The 17,643-nt window shown below is 40.4% G+C and overlaps 1 protein-coding gene across 2 annotated transcripts in view; it reads left to right on the top strand.

Annotated features, from left to right (window-relative positions):
- si:ch73-375g18.1 (kinesin-like protein KIF1C) overlaps positions 1-17,170 on the top strand; it is a 29,803-nt gene extending 12,633 nt beyond the window's left edge. The window contains exons 5-24 of one of the 2 annotated variants that reach the window (XM_015603492.3): positions 1,042-1,107; positions 1,213-1,391; positions 2,714-2,825; positions 2,932-3,009; positions 3,105-3,170; positions 3,354-3,429; positions 3,555-3,633; positions 4,735-4,883; positions 5,534-5,730; positions 5,819-5,898; positions 6,444-6,519; positions 8,450-8,529; positions 9,526-9,620; positions 10,056-10,139; positions 11,047-11,227; positions 11,392-11,464; positions 11,575-11,673; positions 11,840-12,001; positions 13,125-13,484; positions 14,336-17,170. In XM_015603492.3, coding sequence (XP_015458978.3) covers positions 1,042-1,107; positions 1,213-1,391; positions 2,714-2,825; positions 2,932-3,009; positions 3,105-3,170; positions 3,354-3,429; positions 3,555-3,633; positions 4,735-4,883; positions 5,534-5,730; positions 5,819-5,898; positions 6,444-6,519; positions 8,450-8,529; positions 9,526-9,620; positions 10,056-10,139; positions 11,047-11,227; positions 11,392-11,464; positions 11,575-11,673; positions 11,840-12,001; positions 13,125-13,484; positions 14,336-15,406 — 3,363 coding nt within the window. In that variant the 3' untranslated portion in view covers positions 15,407-17,170. Of the gene's footprint in view, positions 1-1,041; positions 1,108-1,212; positions 1,392-2,713; positions 2,826-2,931; positions 3,010-3,104; positions 3,171-3,350; positions 3,430-3,554; positions 3,634-4,734; positions 4,884-5,533; positions 5,731-5,818; positions 5,899-6,443; positions 6,520-8,449; positions 8,530-9,525; positions 9,621-10,055; positions 10,140-11,046; positions 11,228-11,391; positions 11,465-11,574; positions 11,674-11,839; positions 12,002-13,124; positions 13,485-14,335 lie in introns of both variants that reach the window. The other variant, XM_007240724.4, reaches the window with a different exon arrangement.
- Positions 17,171-17,643: the final 473 nt, after the last annotated feature.

Raw genomic sequence — 17,643 nt, 5'->3', positions numbered from 1 at the left:
GTGCTTCCCCCAGCTACCGCATTAGAAGTGAAACATGGCGACACCCCTGCTCATTTCGTTGTATGCATCCTTACTAATGTCGCTTAATGCGCCTTATTATCCTGTGCGCCTTATGTAAGAAAATTGACTGGAAAATAAACGTTTACTAATAGTGCACCTTATATTCCGGTGCGCATTACAATCTGATGCGCCTTAGGCATGAAAATAGACCAGAAAATAGACGTTTACTAATAATGCACTTTATAATCCGGTGCGCTTTATAATCCGGTGCTTTTTATTTTTGAAAATAGACGTTTACTAATAGTGCACCTTAAAATCCTGTGCGCCTTGAAAATATGAAGTATGAAAATATAAAGTATGAAAATAGACCAGAAAATAGAAGTTTACTAATGGTGCACTTTATAATCCAGTGTGCCTTATGTATAAAAATAGACCAGAAAATAGACGTTTACTAATAGTGCACCTTATAATCTTGTGCACCTTATGTATGAAAATAGACCAGATAATAGATGTTTACTAATAGTGCCCATTATAATCCAGTGCCCCTTATAATCCAATGCGCCATGTAATCCTGTGCGCCTTATAAATGAAAATAAACCAGAAAATAGACGTTTACTAGTAGTGCGCCTTATAATCCGGTGCGCATTATAATCCGGTGCACCTTATGAATGAATATAGACCAGAAAATAGAGGTTTACTAATAATGTGCTTTATAATCCGGTGCGCTTTAGGTACGTAAATAGACCAGAAAATAGATGTTTAATAATAATGCGCCTCATAATCCAGTGCCCCTTATAATCCGGTGCGCTTAATGTATAAAAAAAATAGATCAGGAAATAGACGTTTACTAATAGTGCACTTTATAATCCGGTGCCCCTTATAATCCGGTGCGCTTTATGTATAAAAAAAATAGATCAGGAAATAGACGTTTACTAATAGTGCGCTTTATAATCCGGTGCCCTTTATAATCCAGTGCGCTTTACAGTCTGAAAAATACATGAATTAATAACTATCAGTCATAATTTTCTCTCTCTGATGCAGATGTGTGAAGATCTGTTCAAACGAACCTCAGAAAACACAGACCCAGACCTGTCCTACTCAGTAGAGGTATACCACACACACACACCTCACACATCTTTTTGCTCAGTAATCAGTGAACAGATCACAGTGAGGCACTTTTAGTGTATTTACTTGTGTTTGTGTGTTTGTGAGGTGTCGTATATGGAGATCTACTGTGAGCGTGTGCGGGACCTGCTGAATCCAAAGAGTGGGGGCAATCTGCGTGTGCGGGAGCACCCCATCATGGGCCCGTATGTGGAGGACCTGTCCAAGCTTGCTGTGACAACATACAGTGACATCACACACCTCATGGACTGTGGGAACAAAGCCCGGTTAGACACGCACATACACGCTTATAAACACCAGTGTGTGTTTAGAAACAACTACAGCATTTTTCCCACTATAAGGCGCACTTAAAATCTTTTAATTTTACCAAAAATTGTCAGTGCACCTTTTAATCCGGTGTGCCTTATGCATAAATTTTACCAGTCAGGTTGTAAGGAGCAGTAAAGCTACTCCGCTGAAGTACAGCCTTATACAGGAGTTTCAGTTTAGTTCTCCAGCACCGGGGCTGCAGTAGCATTAGCCGCTAACTGATATTTCCAAGTTCAGAGATGAGTATTAAAGGTCTGTAGCCTGCTCCTAACCCCGGCTAGCACTGCTGGAGAAACATTAGCATTACCTGCTTACCATGCTACCTCTTTTGCGGTTTAAGTGTGAGTATTATCAGCCTGTAGCCTGCGGTTAACCATGGCCAGCACTGCTGGCACAGCATTAGCATTACCCCCTAGCTCTTTCTCTGTTTAGAGTGAAGTATATCGGACTGTAGTCTGCGTGATTGCAGTGTTAAAACAAGCTATGTAGGACAAACTGCTAGCTGACATCGCTCTGGCTTGCCGGAACACTTAAGGTTCCTCAGTGTAACCACTAGCGGTTAGCGGCTAATGCTATTTGGGAATCTAAGCTTACTGTAAATAAACGGATTGCTTTACTCACCCAAATAAACAGTTTTCAGGAGAGAAATCTGTCTAGATTAACATCCGGCGCTCATTTGACTTTTTATTACAGTTTTGTTGACTTAACTTAGTTAGCTACCCTCCACCACCACCCAGTGGCAAGACCTGCTGAATTAGAAGTTCTTTATAGTGTCTCTTAAAATGCGCCTTATAATCCGATGTGCCTTATGTATTAAAATAAACCAGAAAATAGACGTTCATTGATAGTGCACCTTATAATACAGTGCATCTTATAGTACGAAAAATACGGTAATTACATTGAAGGTGTCAGCTTATTGAACTTGTCCATTTAAGAACAGATAAGAAGAAGTGGGATCTTGTGGCACACATCACTTAACTAACACAGTTGTGTTCAGAAGATAAAATCCACATGTCAAGATATTTTTAAAATATTCCCCATAATCTCCAGTGATGTTTCTAATAATCTCTTTATCTGATCAGATCACAAAACGACCCTTAACACATTACAGCCCAGCAGGGGGCACTAGCACCTTACACAGTTTGAGGTTGAGTTCATTAAAAAAAGTGTAATGCCAAAACAGACCTAAGTACAAGCTTAAGCTTCTTTACTAACAACAGCAGAGCCTCTTGTCTGGCTGTATTTGTTTATTCACTTCTTACTTTGTTTGTTTGCTTAGAACGGTAGCTGCAACAAACATGAACGAGACCAGTAGCCGCTCTCATGCTGTTTTCACCATCATCTTCACCCAGCGCCGCCGCGACCAGCTTACCAGCCTCGACACAGAAAAGGTGAATAACTAAAACTGCTGTAGCCTGAATGAGTGGGGTCATGATAGGTTCCCAACTTCACTACATTAACGCCAAACCCTCCCCTCTCTCGTATCTCTCTTTATAGGTCAGCAAGATCAGTCTGGTGGATCTAGCTGGGAGTGAGAGAGCAGATTCCTCCGGAGCAAAGGGCATGAGGTTAAAGGTCAGGAGATTAGAGAGAGAATTATCTGATCTGTAAAATGAACCAGTTTATAATTGATTATTAATTATCTTTCTCTCTTCCTCATTTCTCTTTAGGAAGGTGCTAATATTAATAAGTCTCTCACCACTCTGGGGAAGGTTATATCTGCTCTGGCTGACATGGTGAGACACACGCGCACACACACACACGCGCACACACACATACAGAGAAAATAATATAGTCAATGTTGGATGTTGCATTTGTGTTTGGAGTTTGGGTTTGTTCTATAGAATAATTCATACACAAGTGCATAACAGTGTTTAGGTGTTTAGTTTTCTCACTGTGTATGTGTGTGTGTGCAGCAGAGCAGTAAGAAGAAGAAGAGTGAGTTTATTCCGTACAGAGACTCAGTGCTTACCTGGCTGCTAAAGGAAAACCTTGGTAAGAGAACCAACAAAACACAGACAAACACACAAACACACACACACACACACACACAACAGCAAAAAAAGAACAACATTATTAAATCAGTTTTGTGTTTGTGTGTATGCGTGTGTGTGTTACAGGGGGTAACTCTCGCACTGCCATGATCGCTGCCCTCAGTCCTGCAGACATCAACTACGAAGAAACCCTGAGTACTCTGCGGTTCGTACACTCGCACACACTCGCCCTGGTTACCTGGTCATCTCAGTTTATTTAAATTAAGTGGACATCCTATCTGTTTAGATGTTACTCTAAATTTTTGCTATACAGAACCATTTAAAATATAGTTCTTCGTATAGGGGAATCTGAATCAGCTATTAGGTGTGCAACAGTACAGAAAAAACTCGGTATAAACCCCACGGATCGGTACGTTTCCGGTATGTTTTCGGTACAGTTGGTGGAAAAAATAAAGAGTCTGGGCATTCTGTATAGCCTCACCTTTATTTTTATTTAATCAATGTAATCATGTTTTGTTTTTGGGATGGACTGTTGTAACAGGGCTTGAGCACTAAATGCTAATAATAATAATTATAACACAAATATCTTTTTCCTGAGCATACTACTGAATACATTTCGCTGTTTGAGTTCTTTTTAAGAAATTTAATTAAATTCTATTAGTTATATCATTAGTTTATCACTGTCTTCATATTGCCAGTAAATTGTTAACAGCAGCATCCCCAACATACATACATCTCCGCTTGTTACATACACATGGACATGCAGCAGTGCACAAACCCATAGCGTGTGCCTGTTGGCAGCTATGTAAACTGCTACATCAACAATAAACAGAATAATCTAGTGTGAACAAGCAGGTCAGTTTCCCTGCTGAGAAGTGTTGAACTAGTTCAGGTCGCTGCACCCCTGAAATAGCGATGCGTCAGAGCACACCTGGCTCGTAAAGGAAATAGCAAGTGACACGCTGATTGTTTCATTGCACGTTAAGTCCAAAACAAACCCATGATTATTTAATAGAGTTAGTAGATACCTTTTACGCGTTTTGATCTGCGGAAGGCATACTATTCCCATCAGTATGATCGCATTTTTATGCCCTCTTGTGACAGTACCCAGTGTCTAATCATACAACATCTGTACATTTTTGTGTATCTGCCTGAGACATAATTGCTTGCCAAGTTTTGCAGCAGTCCGATGTGCCTTATTTTTTTGTCAATTGTTAAAGAAAGCATATTTAACAGATATGGATTTATTAACATTAAAAAGCTAATAAAGATGTGTGTGTGTGTGTATGTATGTATGTATGTGCAGGTATGCTGACCGTGCTAAACAGATTCGCTGTAACGCCATCATTAATGAGGACCCGAATGCCCGGCTGATCAGAGAACTGAAGGAGGAAGTGAACAGACTGAGAGAGATCCTGCTCACACAGGGGCTTAGCCAACTCATCACTGCTGCAGGTATACACACGCACACACATATATATATATATGTATATATACATATATACACACATATATATATATATATATATATATATATATATATATAAGACCACTTAAAAATTATGAGTTTCTTTGATTTTACCAAATTAAAAACCTCTGAAATATAATCAAAGAGGAAGATGGATGATCAAAAGCCATCAAACCAAGCTGAACTACTTGAATTTTTGCAGCAGGAGTGGCTTAAACTTATCTAAAAGCAGTGTGTAAGACTGGTGGAGGAGAACATGCCAAGATGCATGAAAACTGTGATTAAAAAACAAGGTAATTCCACCAAATATTGATTTCTGAACTCTTACAACTTTATAAATATGAACTTGTTTTCTTTGCGATATTTGAGGTCTAAAAGCTCTGCATTCAGACATTTCTCATTTTCTGCCAATAAATGCTCTAAATGACAATACTTCTAGTAGGAATTTAAGAGAAAGGTTGTGCATAGTTTATAGAATAAAACAACAATGTTTATTTTACTCAAGCATATACCTATAAACAGCAAAATCAGAGAAACTGATTCAAAAACTGAAGTGGTCTCTTATTTTTTTCCCAAAGCTGTATACACACACATATGCACACAATTCCACAGCACTAAGCTGGTGTCTTTCTGGCAGGTCCGGAAGTGAATAATAACCGTGTGTGTCCTGCACTGCCCGCTGACCCCACTCCTAATGGTGGCCCACCAAGCACAACCATTGTTCCTGAACACAGTCCTGCCCAGGATGGTGATCCCACCCCTGATGATGGCCTGAACCAGTCAGAATTTCCAAAAGTGGTCATATCCAAAGAGGAGGCAGTGGAAAGACTGAGGGTAAGGGGGAGTGGCTTGGGAGAAAACAGTGTGGGGCTTAAGAGATCAAACAAGGGGTCAAACAAATGTGTTATTAATGTGTTAACAGGAAACAGAGAAGATCATTGCGGAGCTAAACGAAACCTGGGAGGAAAAACTAAGGAAAACAGAATCTATACGACTTGAGAGGTAGAGCACACACACAATTAAAAAACACTTAAAAATGATGATTTTTTTTTTGCCAAACTGAAAACCTCTGGAATATAATCAAGAAGAAGATAGATAGATAAACTGCTTGAATTTTTTCACCAGGAGTGGCATAAAGTTATCCAAAAGCAGTGTGTAAGACTGGTGGAGGAGAACATCCCAAGATGCATGAAAACTGTGATTAAAAACCAGGGACATTCCACCAAATATTGATTTGTTTTTGTATTATTTGTGATCTGAAAGCTCTGCATCTTGTTTGTTTTTTCAGCCATCTTTCATTTTCTGCAATTAAATGCTTTATATGCCAAAATTTTTATTTGTAATTTGGGAGAAATGTTGTCTGTAGTTTATAGAATACAACAATAATGTTAATTTTACTCAAACATAAACCTATAAATAGCAAAATCAGATAAACTGATTCAGAAACTGAAGTGGTCTCTTACGTATGCCTACATATATATAGTCCTGCAGATCTGTGTGCTGTGTAAACTTAGTGTTTGAAACTGAAGTGTGTGTGTTCCTATCAGAGAAACACTGCTGGCAGAGATGGGCGTGTCCATTAAAGAGGATGGAGGGACTGTGGGTGTGTTTTCTCCTAAAGGAGTGAGTACACACACACACATATAAACATACACACTCAGGAAAATAAGTGGGAAAAATAAGTATTTGATACACTGCCCATTTTGCAAGTTTTTACCGGATCTGAAAGGTCGTTGGTCAAAATCCCACAATACATGACCCCATTCATCCTCCCTTCAATTAAATACAGTGCAGTCCTCCTGTCTCCTTTGCAGAAAAGTGCCATAAAATATGATGTTTCCAAAAAAAAAAGGCTGTAGGTATTACATTTTCCGACAGTGCTCTTTGGAAAGCACATACTACCATCAGCGGCTAATGTTACCCGGGAGAGAACTAAGGTAATCAGAGAGCTAGCTAACATTAGTGGTGAGCTAGCTAACATGCTACCTTTATCGGGGAAAGAACTGAGGTTGGCGGAGAGCTAGCTAACATTAGCGGCGAGCTAAATAACATTACCAGGGAGAGAACTAAGGTGACATGCTAGCAAACATTAGAGGTAAGCTAGCTAACACACTAACTTTATGTGGGAAAGAACTAAGGTTAGCAGAGAGCTAGCTAACATTAGCGGTGAGCTAGCTAACACACTAACGTTATCTGGGAAAGAACTAAATTTACCGAAGAGCTAGCTAACATTAGCGGTGAGCTAGCTAACATACTAACGTTACCAGGGAAAGAACTAAGGTTACTGAAGGGCTAGCTAACATTGGTGAGCTAGCTAACAAGCTAAATTTGCTGGGGAAAGAACTAAGCTTACCTGAGTGCTAGCTAACATTAGCAGAGAGCTAGCTAACATACTAATGTTATCGAGGAAAGAACTAAGGTTAGCAGAGAGCTAGCTAACATTAGTGGTGAGCTAGCTAACACACTAACGTTATCTGGGAAAGAACTAAGGTTAGCAGAGAGCTAGCTAACATTAGCGGTGAGCTAGCTAACACACTAACGTTATCTGGGAAAGAAATAAATTTACCGAAGAGCTAGCTAACAATAGCGGTGAGCTAGCTAACATACTAACGTTACCAGGGAAAGAACTTAGCTTACCAGAGAGCTAGCTAACATGCTAACGTTACCGCGTAAGGAACTAAGCTTACCAGAGAGCATACATATTACGTAGCATACATATTAGTGTTGCCAGGGAAAGAACTAAGGTTACCAGAGAGCAAGCTAACATTATTGGTGAGCTAGCTAACATACTAACGTTACTGGGGAAAGAACTAAAGTTACCGAAGTGCTATCTAACATTAGCATTGAGCTAGCTAACATTCTAACATAACCGGGGAAAGAACTAAGGTTACTGAAGGGCTAGCTAACATTGGTGAGCTAGCTAACAAGCTAAATTTGCTGGGGAAAGAACTAAGCTTACCTGAGTGCTAGCTAACATTAGCAGAGAGCTAGCTAACATACTAATGTTATCGAGGAAAGAACTAAGGTTACCGGAGAGCTAGCTAACATTAACGGCAAACTAGCTAACATGCTAACATACTAATATTTGCGGGTCAAGCTAGCTAATTTTATCAGCGAGCTAGCTAACTGGAAGGTCTGGATTGAGTGGGTGGACAGGTGTCTTCTTCTTATACAGTAACGAGTTCAAAAAGGTGCAGTTAATACAGATAATGAGTGCAGAATAGGAGGAGCTTCTTAAAAAAAACCTAACAAGGAGGTGAGAGACAGAATTTATGCTGGTTTATAGGTGATTAAATACTTACTTCATGCAATAAAATGCAAAAAAAAAAAAAAAATTAAATCACACTGTGATTTTTTTTTTTTGAGATTCTGTCTCTCACAGTTAAAGTGTACCTACGAAAACATTTACAGACCTCTTTATTCTTTGTAGTTAGGAAAACCTGCAAAAACGGTAGTGTATCAAATACTCATTTCCCCCACTGTATGTGTAGAAATGTGTGTATAAAGAAAAAAATATATATAAAAATTAGTTTTTGGTTTTATGTGTGTGTAGACTCCTCATCTGGTGAACCTGAACGAGGACCCTTTGATGTCAGAGTGTCTGCTGTATTACATCAAAGAGGGCGTGACCAGGTGTGTATGAGTGTGGTGTAGAAGATACTGTGAGGAAGAGTTTTAAAGTTTTCTGTCAGAGCACTGCCCAATCAGAATTGTTCTCTAAGTGATATCTGGACAGATTCAGCTAAACCAGCTCTCCCACTGGCCATATCATCGTATTTTACGCACTGTAAAGTGCACTTAAAATCCTTTAATTATCCCCAAAATTGTCAGAGCGCCTTATAATCTGGTGCATCTTATGTATGAATTTTATCAGTCAGGTTGTAAAGAGCAGTAAAGCCACTCCACTGAAGTACAGCGTTATACAGGAGTTTCTGTTTAGTTCTCCAGCAGTATTAGCATTAGCTGCTAACCACGTTAAGCACTAGCTCTTTGGCTGTTAAGATGTGAGTATTATCGGCCTGTAGCCTACTGCTAACCTCTGCTAGCTCTGCTGGAGCAGCATTAGCATTATCGTTAGCGGTTATCCGCTAATGCTCCAGCTTTAGTGGAAATCTTGAAGTCTAAGCTTACTGTAAATAAATGGAAGTAATTAACTCACCCAATTAAACAGTTCTCTGTGTAGATTAACATCCAGTGCTCATTTGATTTGTCTGACTTGTCTGAATTTTTTTTTTTTTTTTGAAGAAGAAGAATTACAGGTTTGTATATTCAACTTAGCTTAGCTTTACAGGTCTCGCCTCTCAGCGGTAAGACCTGCTGAATTAGAAGGAAAATGTTGTGACACCCCTGTGCCTTACTAGTGTTGCATAAAATGTGCCTTATAATCCGGTGCGCCTTATGTATAAAAATAAACCAGAAAATAGATGTTTGTTAATAGTGGGCCTTATAATCCGGTGCAAAAAAATAGTGCAACGAATACGGTAACCACCAATGAAATGAGGAACCAGCCTTTTACTCTATGATTTACAGTTGGAGCAGTTTTATTACTCCATCAGTTATTCTGGAGATTATAGATAGGTAAATCACCTGTTTATTGTTTGTTTGTTTGTTTGTTTGTTTGTTGGTCAGGGTGGGGCAGAAGGATGTGGATATCCGGCTGAGTGGGCAGTTCATTAAAGAGCAACACTGTGTGTTCTACTGTAACACTAACCACAATGGAGAGGGTAAGAGTGTGTGTGTGTGTATATGTGTGATGTGCTTTTGTGTGTGTGTGTGTGTAGTTTCACTTTTAAACACACATGTATTCTGTCTCTGCTTCTGGAATGTCAGCGTGGGTTCTGTTAAGGTATCACTGCTTTTATATACAGTCCACCTGTCTGTCCGTCTGTCTGTTCATCCCTACGTCACCTCATCCCTACATCCCTCTCACACACACACACACACACACACACACACGCACACAGTCTTAGTATCATCCATTCCTCTACATACACATCCTCCACTACACTCATTGCCCATTGTCCACCTTCAGCTGTATGTGTTCAACACAATGATGATCCAAATCATTACGACCACCTCTCTGCTCTGTGTGTACTATATGTGTACTGTGTGTGAGTGTGTTTGTGTCTTTGTGTAACTGATCAATTGTCTTTTTTTAGTTGTCGTCACACTGGAGCCATTAGAGGGGGCGGAAACCTACGTCAACGGAATAGAAATCACTGAACCAATGGCGCTCAAACAAGGTGCGTTTGTCCCACTCTTTTAGCCTACAGCAGTTTAGCTCCACCCATTAAGCCTACAGTAGTTTAGCTCCAACCATTAAGCCTACAGTAGTTTAGTACCACCTATTTCGTCTGCAGCTGTTTAGCCCCACCCATTCAGCCTACAGCAGTTAGCTCTATCCATTCAGCGTACAATAGTTTAGCTCCACCTATTTCGTCTGCAGCAGTTCAACTCTATCCTTTCCATCTGCAACAGTTTAGCTCCAGCTATTCAGTCTACAGCAGTTTAGCTCCATCCGTTTAGCCTACAGTAGTTTGGCTCTATTCGTTTAACCTACAGTAGTTTGGCTCCATCCATTCCATCTTCAGTAGTTTAGCTCCACTCATTCAGTCTGCAGCAGTTTAGCTTCATCCATTCAGTCGACAGCAGTTTACCTCCATCCGTTCAGCCTACAGCACTTTACCTCCACACTTTCCATCTGTAGCAGTTTAACTCCACCCATTCTGCCTAGAGCAGTTTAGCTCCATCCATTTAGCTTACAGCAGTTTAACTCCAGCTGTTCCGTCTACAGAAGCTTACCTCCATCCATTCAGTCTACAGCAGTTTAGCTCCACCCATTCTGTCTGCAGCAGTTTAGCCTCACCTGTTCAGTCCACAGAAGTTTGGCCTCACCTGTTCAGTCTACAGCAATTTCATTCAACCCATTCCGTCTACAGCAATTTAGCTCCACCTATTCAGTCTACAGCAGTTTAGCGCCATACGTTTAGCCTACAGTAGTTTAGCTCCACCTATTCACTCTACAGCAAGTTTAAGTAGCTAAGTTTAGCTTTTATTAAAAGTATTTTTCCTGGATTGCTTTTTGAGTAAAGGCCATACAGTGCAGCCAATCAGAACAGTGTTAATTTACATATGTGTGTGTGTGTGTAGGTAACCGCATTGTGATGGGGAAGAACCATGTGTTCCGCTTTAATCACCCGGAGCAGGCTCGACTGGAGAGAGAGCGCAGTTCCAGCATGGAGCAGCAGGGGGAGCCAGTGGACTGGAGCTACGCCCAGAAAGAACTACTGGAGAACCAGGGCATTGACATCAAACTGGAGATGGATAAGAGGTAGAGAGACAGAGAGAGAAAAAGAGAGAGAATGTGGATCTGTATGGACTGAACTAATATAACTATAGTTGTAGGCCTTTTTAAATTAAGCTTAATCTGTCTTTCCCTTGGCTTTTGTCTTTCTCTCTTCTTTTTCTTCTTCTATCTCTATGTCTCAATCTCAGGCTGCAGGATATGGAGCTTCTGTACCGCAGAGAGAAAGAGGAAGCTGATCTTCTGCTGGAGCAGCACCGACTGGTAAGAGAGAGAGACAGAATGAGAGAGAGAGAGAAAGAGAGAGAGAGTACAGTATTTACACCCACTGTATTAGTGATGGTAAATGTGTAAATGTAAATGTTTGTGTGCAGTATGCAGATTCAGACAGTGGAGATGACTCTGATAAACGCTCCTGTGAGGAGAGCTGGAGACTCATCTCATCTCTCAGAGAGAAGCTACCAGCTAACAAGGTATCACAAACACACACACACACACACACACACACATATTAAATTAGTGTCCTCTCCCAACAAGTGTGTGGAGGTTAGAGCTGACTGATACAGATTCTTACATATTATGTCAAAAACATCAAAACACTCCAGCCAGCAGTATGTCGAATCATGTTTGTGTCTATAGGTGCAGTGCATAGTGAAGCGCTGTGGATTACCCAGCAGTGGGAAGCGGCGTGAGCCCCAGCGTGTGTATCAGATCCCCCAGCGCCGTCGCATCAGCAAAGATCCTGAGAGTGTGACGGTGTGTGACCTCCAGCTGCAGGCTGTCAAAGAGATCTGCTATCAGGTACTGACCACCTGGACATCGTAGAGCATTATACAGTACCCATTTAACTCCTTTAACTCCTGTAGTGTGTTACTTTCTATTAGTATGAGCATGTGGATCATATGAACATTATAGAGCATTATAGAGCTCCCCAAAGCTAATACAGTCTGTCAAAATGAGTGTGTGGACGATATGAACATTTGAGCATTATAAAATGTACCCTAAGCTTAGTATAGTGTTTGTGTAAATGAGTATGTAGATCATATGAACTTTATAGAGCATTATACATCACCCCCTAAATGTCCTGTAGTGTATGACAGTCTGTTAGAACTAGTGTGCAGATCATATGAACTTTATAGAGCATTATACATCACCCCCTAAATGTCCTGTAGTGTATGACAGTGTTAGAATTAGTGTGTACATCATATGAACATTATAGCGCATTATAAATCACTCCCTAAACTTGCTGTAGTGTATTACAGTCTGTCCGAATTAAAGTGTAGATCATATGAACATTATAGAGCATAATAGATTACCACTAAGCTTCCTGTAGTGTATTACAGTCTGTCAGAATTAGTGTGTAGATCATATGAACATTATAGGGCACTATAGATCACCCCCTAAGCTTCATGTAGTGTAGTACAGTCTGTCAGAATGAGTGTATAGACCATATGAACAATAAAGAGCATTATACATCACCCCTGAACTTCCTGTAGGGTATTACAGTCTGTCAGAATGAGTGTGTAGATTATGCATACATTATAGAGCATTATAGATCACCCCCTAAGCTTCTGATAGTGTATGACAGTCTGTCAGAATTAGTGTTATCACATGAACAATATAGCGCATTATAGATCACCCCCTTAGCTTCCTGTAGTGTATGACAGTCTGTCAGAATGAGTGTGTAGATTATATGAACATTATAGAGCATTATAGATCACCCCCTAAGCTTCCTGTAGTGTAGTACAGTCTGTCAGAATGAGTGTGTAGGTCATATGAACATTATTAAGCATTATAGATCACACTTTAAGCTTCCTGTCAGAACTGGCTCTGGGTTATGTAAACATAATAATTTGTTTCAGAGTTGAAGTTTGTAAGAATAGTTTTTTTCAGCAGAGGTTGTGTTTCTGTTCCCATCCTGCAGGTGGCGCTAGGGGATTTTAAACACACTCTGAGGGAGATCCAGGCTTTGGCCATCGTGAAGCTGAAGGAGCTGTTCAGAATGTATGGTAAAAAAGAACCAGAGGACAGGGAGCTGTGGAAGGAGGTGGCCCAGGACGTGTGGGAGACGATCGGTGTGGGTGAGGAGCGTGGGCAGGAAGTGGGCGTGGTCGGGGAGGGAGGAGCAGGGCAAACAGGTGTGTATGACCTGAAGGCTCACTTGGAGAAGCTGACCGACATCCTGCAGGAAGTGAAGGAGCAGAACAACATGAAGGACGAAGAGATCAAAGCACTCAGAGACCGAATGATGAAGATGGAGAGAGTCATACCTGGGGTACAGCAGGTAACACACACACACACAACACGAGCAATGATGGTGACCGGCAGTGTCCAGTTAGAATAGTCTGTGTGAACAGACAAGTAACTCTGGCAGAAATCATAGACACATTCAATGTAGGAGACCCCACACAGCATATACTTGCTTGTATACTTAACATGGAAAGGTACCTACTATATGTACTGTATTTAAATACAACAAAAGTATAGGATATAGTGCTTTTGAGTGCTTTTTTCATATAACTTCTGCAAACTAAAGTAGATTTGTAACACATACTTTATCTACTATATGATGTGTTTATACAGTATATTGTAAATGTACTACTTTACGTATTGATGCACATATTGTGTACACCTTAATGCTACTGAAAATGAAACCTACACTAAATACTGCCCTTTAGGCAGTATTTAATACCGCTACATATATTTGCTTAAAAACACATTTTATGGAAATACAGAGAAAGTATATTTAATTAGTATTTTTTTAAACTAAGTATATTAAATAGAAAATGTACATGTCATGGTACAAGATACTTGTTTTTGTGTCATGACTTTTGCCATGTCAGTGTAGAAAGAATCAGATTAAATTGTTCTGTAAGCATATTTTTGTATGTGGTAACAAAATATAGAAGGGGCTTTGGTTCTTCCGTTTAGCTCCTGAATAACTGACCAATGGGAGTGCTTTCTTGGCCACATTTACGTAGATTCTGTGGAAAAACAATTGTAAAAAGGTTTAGAAACATTTTTACATTTTAAGCACAATTTATGCAAAAAAAAATGTAAAAACAGATTTGTGAAAACTGTAGTTCCTCTGAAAACCATGGATATCCTGGTGATGTGTGTGTGTATGTTTCTCAGGACAATGGCTCAGCAGAAGACCAGGTTTGCGAGGATAAGGAGTCAGATGAGGGACGAGACCCTGAACAGGGTGGAGAAGGCTGTGCTAACAATGATAAGCGAGTGACGCGCTTGATGGAGGAAGACCCCGCATTCCGCAGGGGGCGGCTCCGCTGGCTCAAACAGGAACAGACTCGCATACAGAACCTCCAGCAGCAGCAGATCACCAAGCGGCTGCGACAAGGGGGTGGAGCCAAAAACGGAGCTGGAGAGGGGGCAGTGGTCCATCTGCCCGGAACCGGCAGATTTATCCCCCCACAGGAGTGCAAGCTGAAGTTTCCCTTTAAGAGCAACCCGCAACACCGGCTGTCCTGGAGTCCTGCCTCCCTACAGACTCTGCCTACAGAAGAGGAGAGGAGTAAAGGGGAGGAGAAGAAAGGCAGCCAGTCTCCACCCACAAACCATGTGGCTCCACCCAGCCCAACCCATGCAATCCCGGCGGTGCTTCCATTTCTGCCCACTCCATTTCAAATGCCGGTGGTCATGGGAAGCCAGCGCATGCGCACACCTTCCCCTCACCGTACCTGGCAACCACATAACTATGACAGCGGTAACTACAGCAACAACAGCAGCCACTTTCCTCAGCAGCAGCAGCCGCCGCCATTGCAGTGGCGCTACAGGCGGAATTCTCTTGACAGCTCTACAGCCTCCGGTAGGCAGGGTCACTACAGCAACGGTAACCACGGCGACTACAACAACCAACAGCATCACCAGCAGGGGGGGCGTGGCCGCTATCGGCAACAGTCACCGGGTCCTGGAGCGAGAGGAGATTCTGGACACCAACCTAGAGACGGTTACTATGCCAACAACCATCACCAATACCAGCATCAGCAGCCGTTCATCCCTCACTTTCACATGTACCAGACTCCACCCCCTGTTCACGCACACACACTGCCACGAAACACACATGCAGAACACACACGTGGAGGCTGGGGGTGTGTCCCCAAATTCCAGCAGGGGTACACCACACCACCCCGCATGAGGCGGCAGTACAGCGCCCCCGACCTGAAGAACAAAGAAACACCTGTCTGAGTGTGTTTGTGTGTGTGTGTGTATGTGTGTGTGAGCGAGCGTTGTGAGTGCTTACCTTCCACACCTGCTTGACGTCCACCTAAGTTATGCTTAAGTGGTGATGTCATTACGATCTCATGCGATGATGTCATTAGCACACCGACCCAAGCTAAGTTATGCTAACGCACAACACAGAGACTCACTGCAACCAAATAACCAAACACACTCTGCTGGGTCCTGTGTGCTAAAGGAGAACTCCACTGCTTTTACAAAATTCTCCACATAATTACACAGTTAAGATGAAGAACAGAGGCGTTCAGAGTGGGTTTGGTGTGAATCACTCCATTCTAGAGAAACTTACCCAGTGCGACACAGAAAGGTGTTACCATATTTCTCAGCAGATTCTGTGTTAAAAAGTTGTTTTTAAAATCGCATATCATTAAGGATGTCCCAATCAGGTGGTCCAGTCCAGTTTTCTTAATGCTGTGTATTTGCTGATACCAATCAGATTTTTGTGTTTGTATAAGTAACACAGCCACACAGTTTAAATAAGCACTTAGTTCCCACTCTGGGCTGATATCTGTTCTTTGTTGACTAGTGATGTGGCAAAAAAAAAAACTTTTATAGTGATGTAAAAATGCTATTTTGTATATGTAGCACATTCGCATACATCTATAGCATGTGTGTATTAGCATGAGCAGTTGCCTTAAACAAGTTCTGCACATGCAGTTCAGTGCTGGTTTACAATAACTTAAAAGTATTTTTACAATAATTTTAAATAGTTTCAGATAGCTTGTAATTTTTTCATGCCCACTACAAAATAGAATCTAAAAACTTTTTTGTATTTACCTTCTGAGAACTCTCATTACACATTACTCATTACTCATTGAGTGCTGCCAGCTGGGTAGAAATGTCTGTTAATGGTGCCTTTAGGATACCAGATGGTGCTCTGAGCACTGAGCTTAAAACCAAGTGGTCCCAGAACTGGTTTGGGATTGAAATATCCATGAATATATGTCTGGATCCCTAATGAAATAGTGGAGAAATACATGCAAGATGTTGCACAGCCAAAAATAGTCCCTAAAGAAATTGTTTTTGTTTAGATTTGCTCTTAATTATTCCATATAAAATTAAAAATACACATGGTTTAATTCACCACCACACGATACAAGATTATCTACAATGAAGAGCAGTTTCACACTGAAGCCCTACTCTGAATTTATTTATATTAAACATGTAGAGAATTTTGATTTATGGTGGAGTTCACTTCATATGTGTGTGTGTGTATATATATGTGTATATATGTATACACACACACACAGGGGTTGGACAATAAAACTGAAACACCTGGTTTTAGACCACAATAATTTATTGTCTCGACGGACAGTTCTGGTGGAAACAGGAGAGTTGAGGTGCACATTGAATTATTTTTTTTGTGTTATGTTTTTTGGATACAATCCGGGTTAGCACCCGAACATCCCTTTCAGACAGCTTCCTCTTGCGTCCACAGTTAATCCTGTTGGATGTGGTTGGTCCTTCTTGGTGGTATGCTGACATTACCCTGGATACCGTGGCTCTTGATACATCACGAAGACTTGCTGTCTTGGTTATAGATTTGTCCTCTTTTGGTATGTCACCCATAATGTTGTTTGCATTGCAGTTTTTGAGCAAAACTGTGCTGGCTGCCAGGCTGCTCCAATGTAGCCATGAAACCTCCCACACTAAAATGACAGGTGTTTCAGTTTCATTGTCCAACACCTGTGTATAAGTGTGTATATATATATATATGTGTGTGTATATATATATATATATATATATATATATATATATATATATATATATATATATGTGTGTGTATATATATATATATATGTGTGTGTATATATATATATATATATATATGTGTGTGTATATATATATATATATATATATATATATATATATATATATATATATATATATATATATATATGTGTGTGTGTGTGTGTGTGTAAAATGACAGGTGTTTCAGTTTCATTGTCCAACACCTGTGTATAAGTGTGTATATATATATATATATATATATATGTGTGTATATATATATATATATATATATATATATATATATATGTGTGTGTATATATATATATATATATATATATATATATATATATATATGTGTGTGTATATATATACCTCATAACAGTAGAGAACCCAATGCCCTGCTTCAGTCTGATCTTCAAAAGATCTTCCTTTATATCTAGATCACATGTGTCAAA

This window comes from Astyanax mexicanus, chromosome 13, assembly GCF_023375975.1.
Source record: "Astyanax mexicanus isolate ESR-SI-001 chromosome 13, AstMex3_surface, whole genome shotgun sequence".
NCBI lineage: Eukaryota > Metazoa > Chordata > Actinopteri > Characiformes > Acestrorhamphidae > Astyanax > Astyanax mexicanus.
The sequence above is the reverse complement of the archived record's forward strand: the minus strand, read 5'-3'. Positions and strand labels throughout refer to the sequence as shown.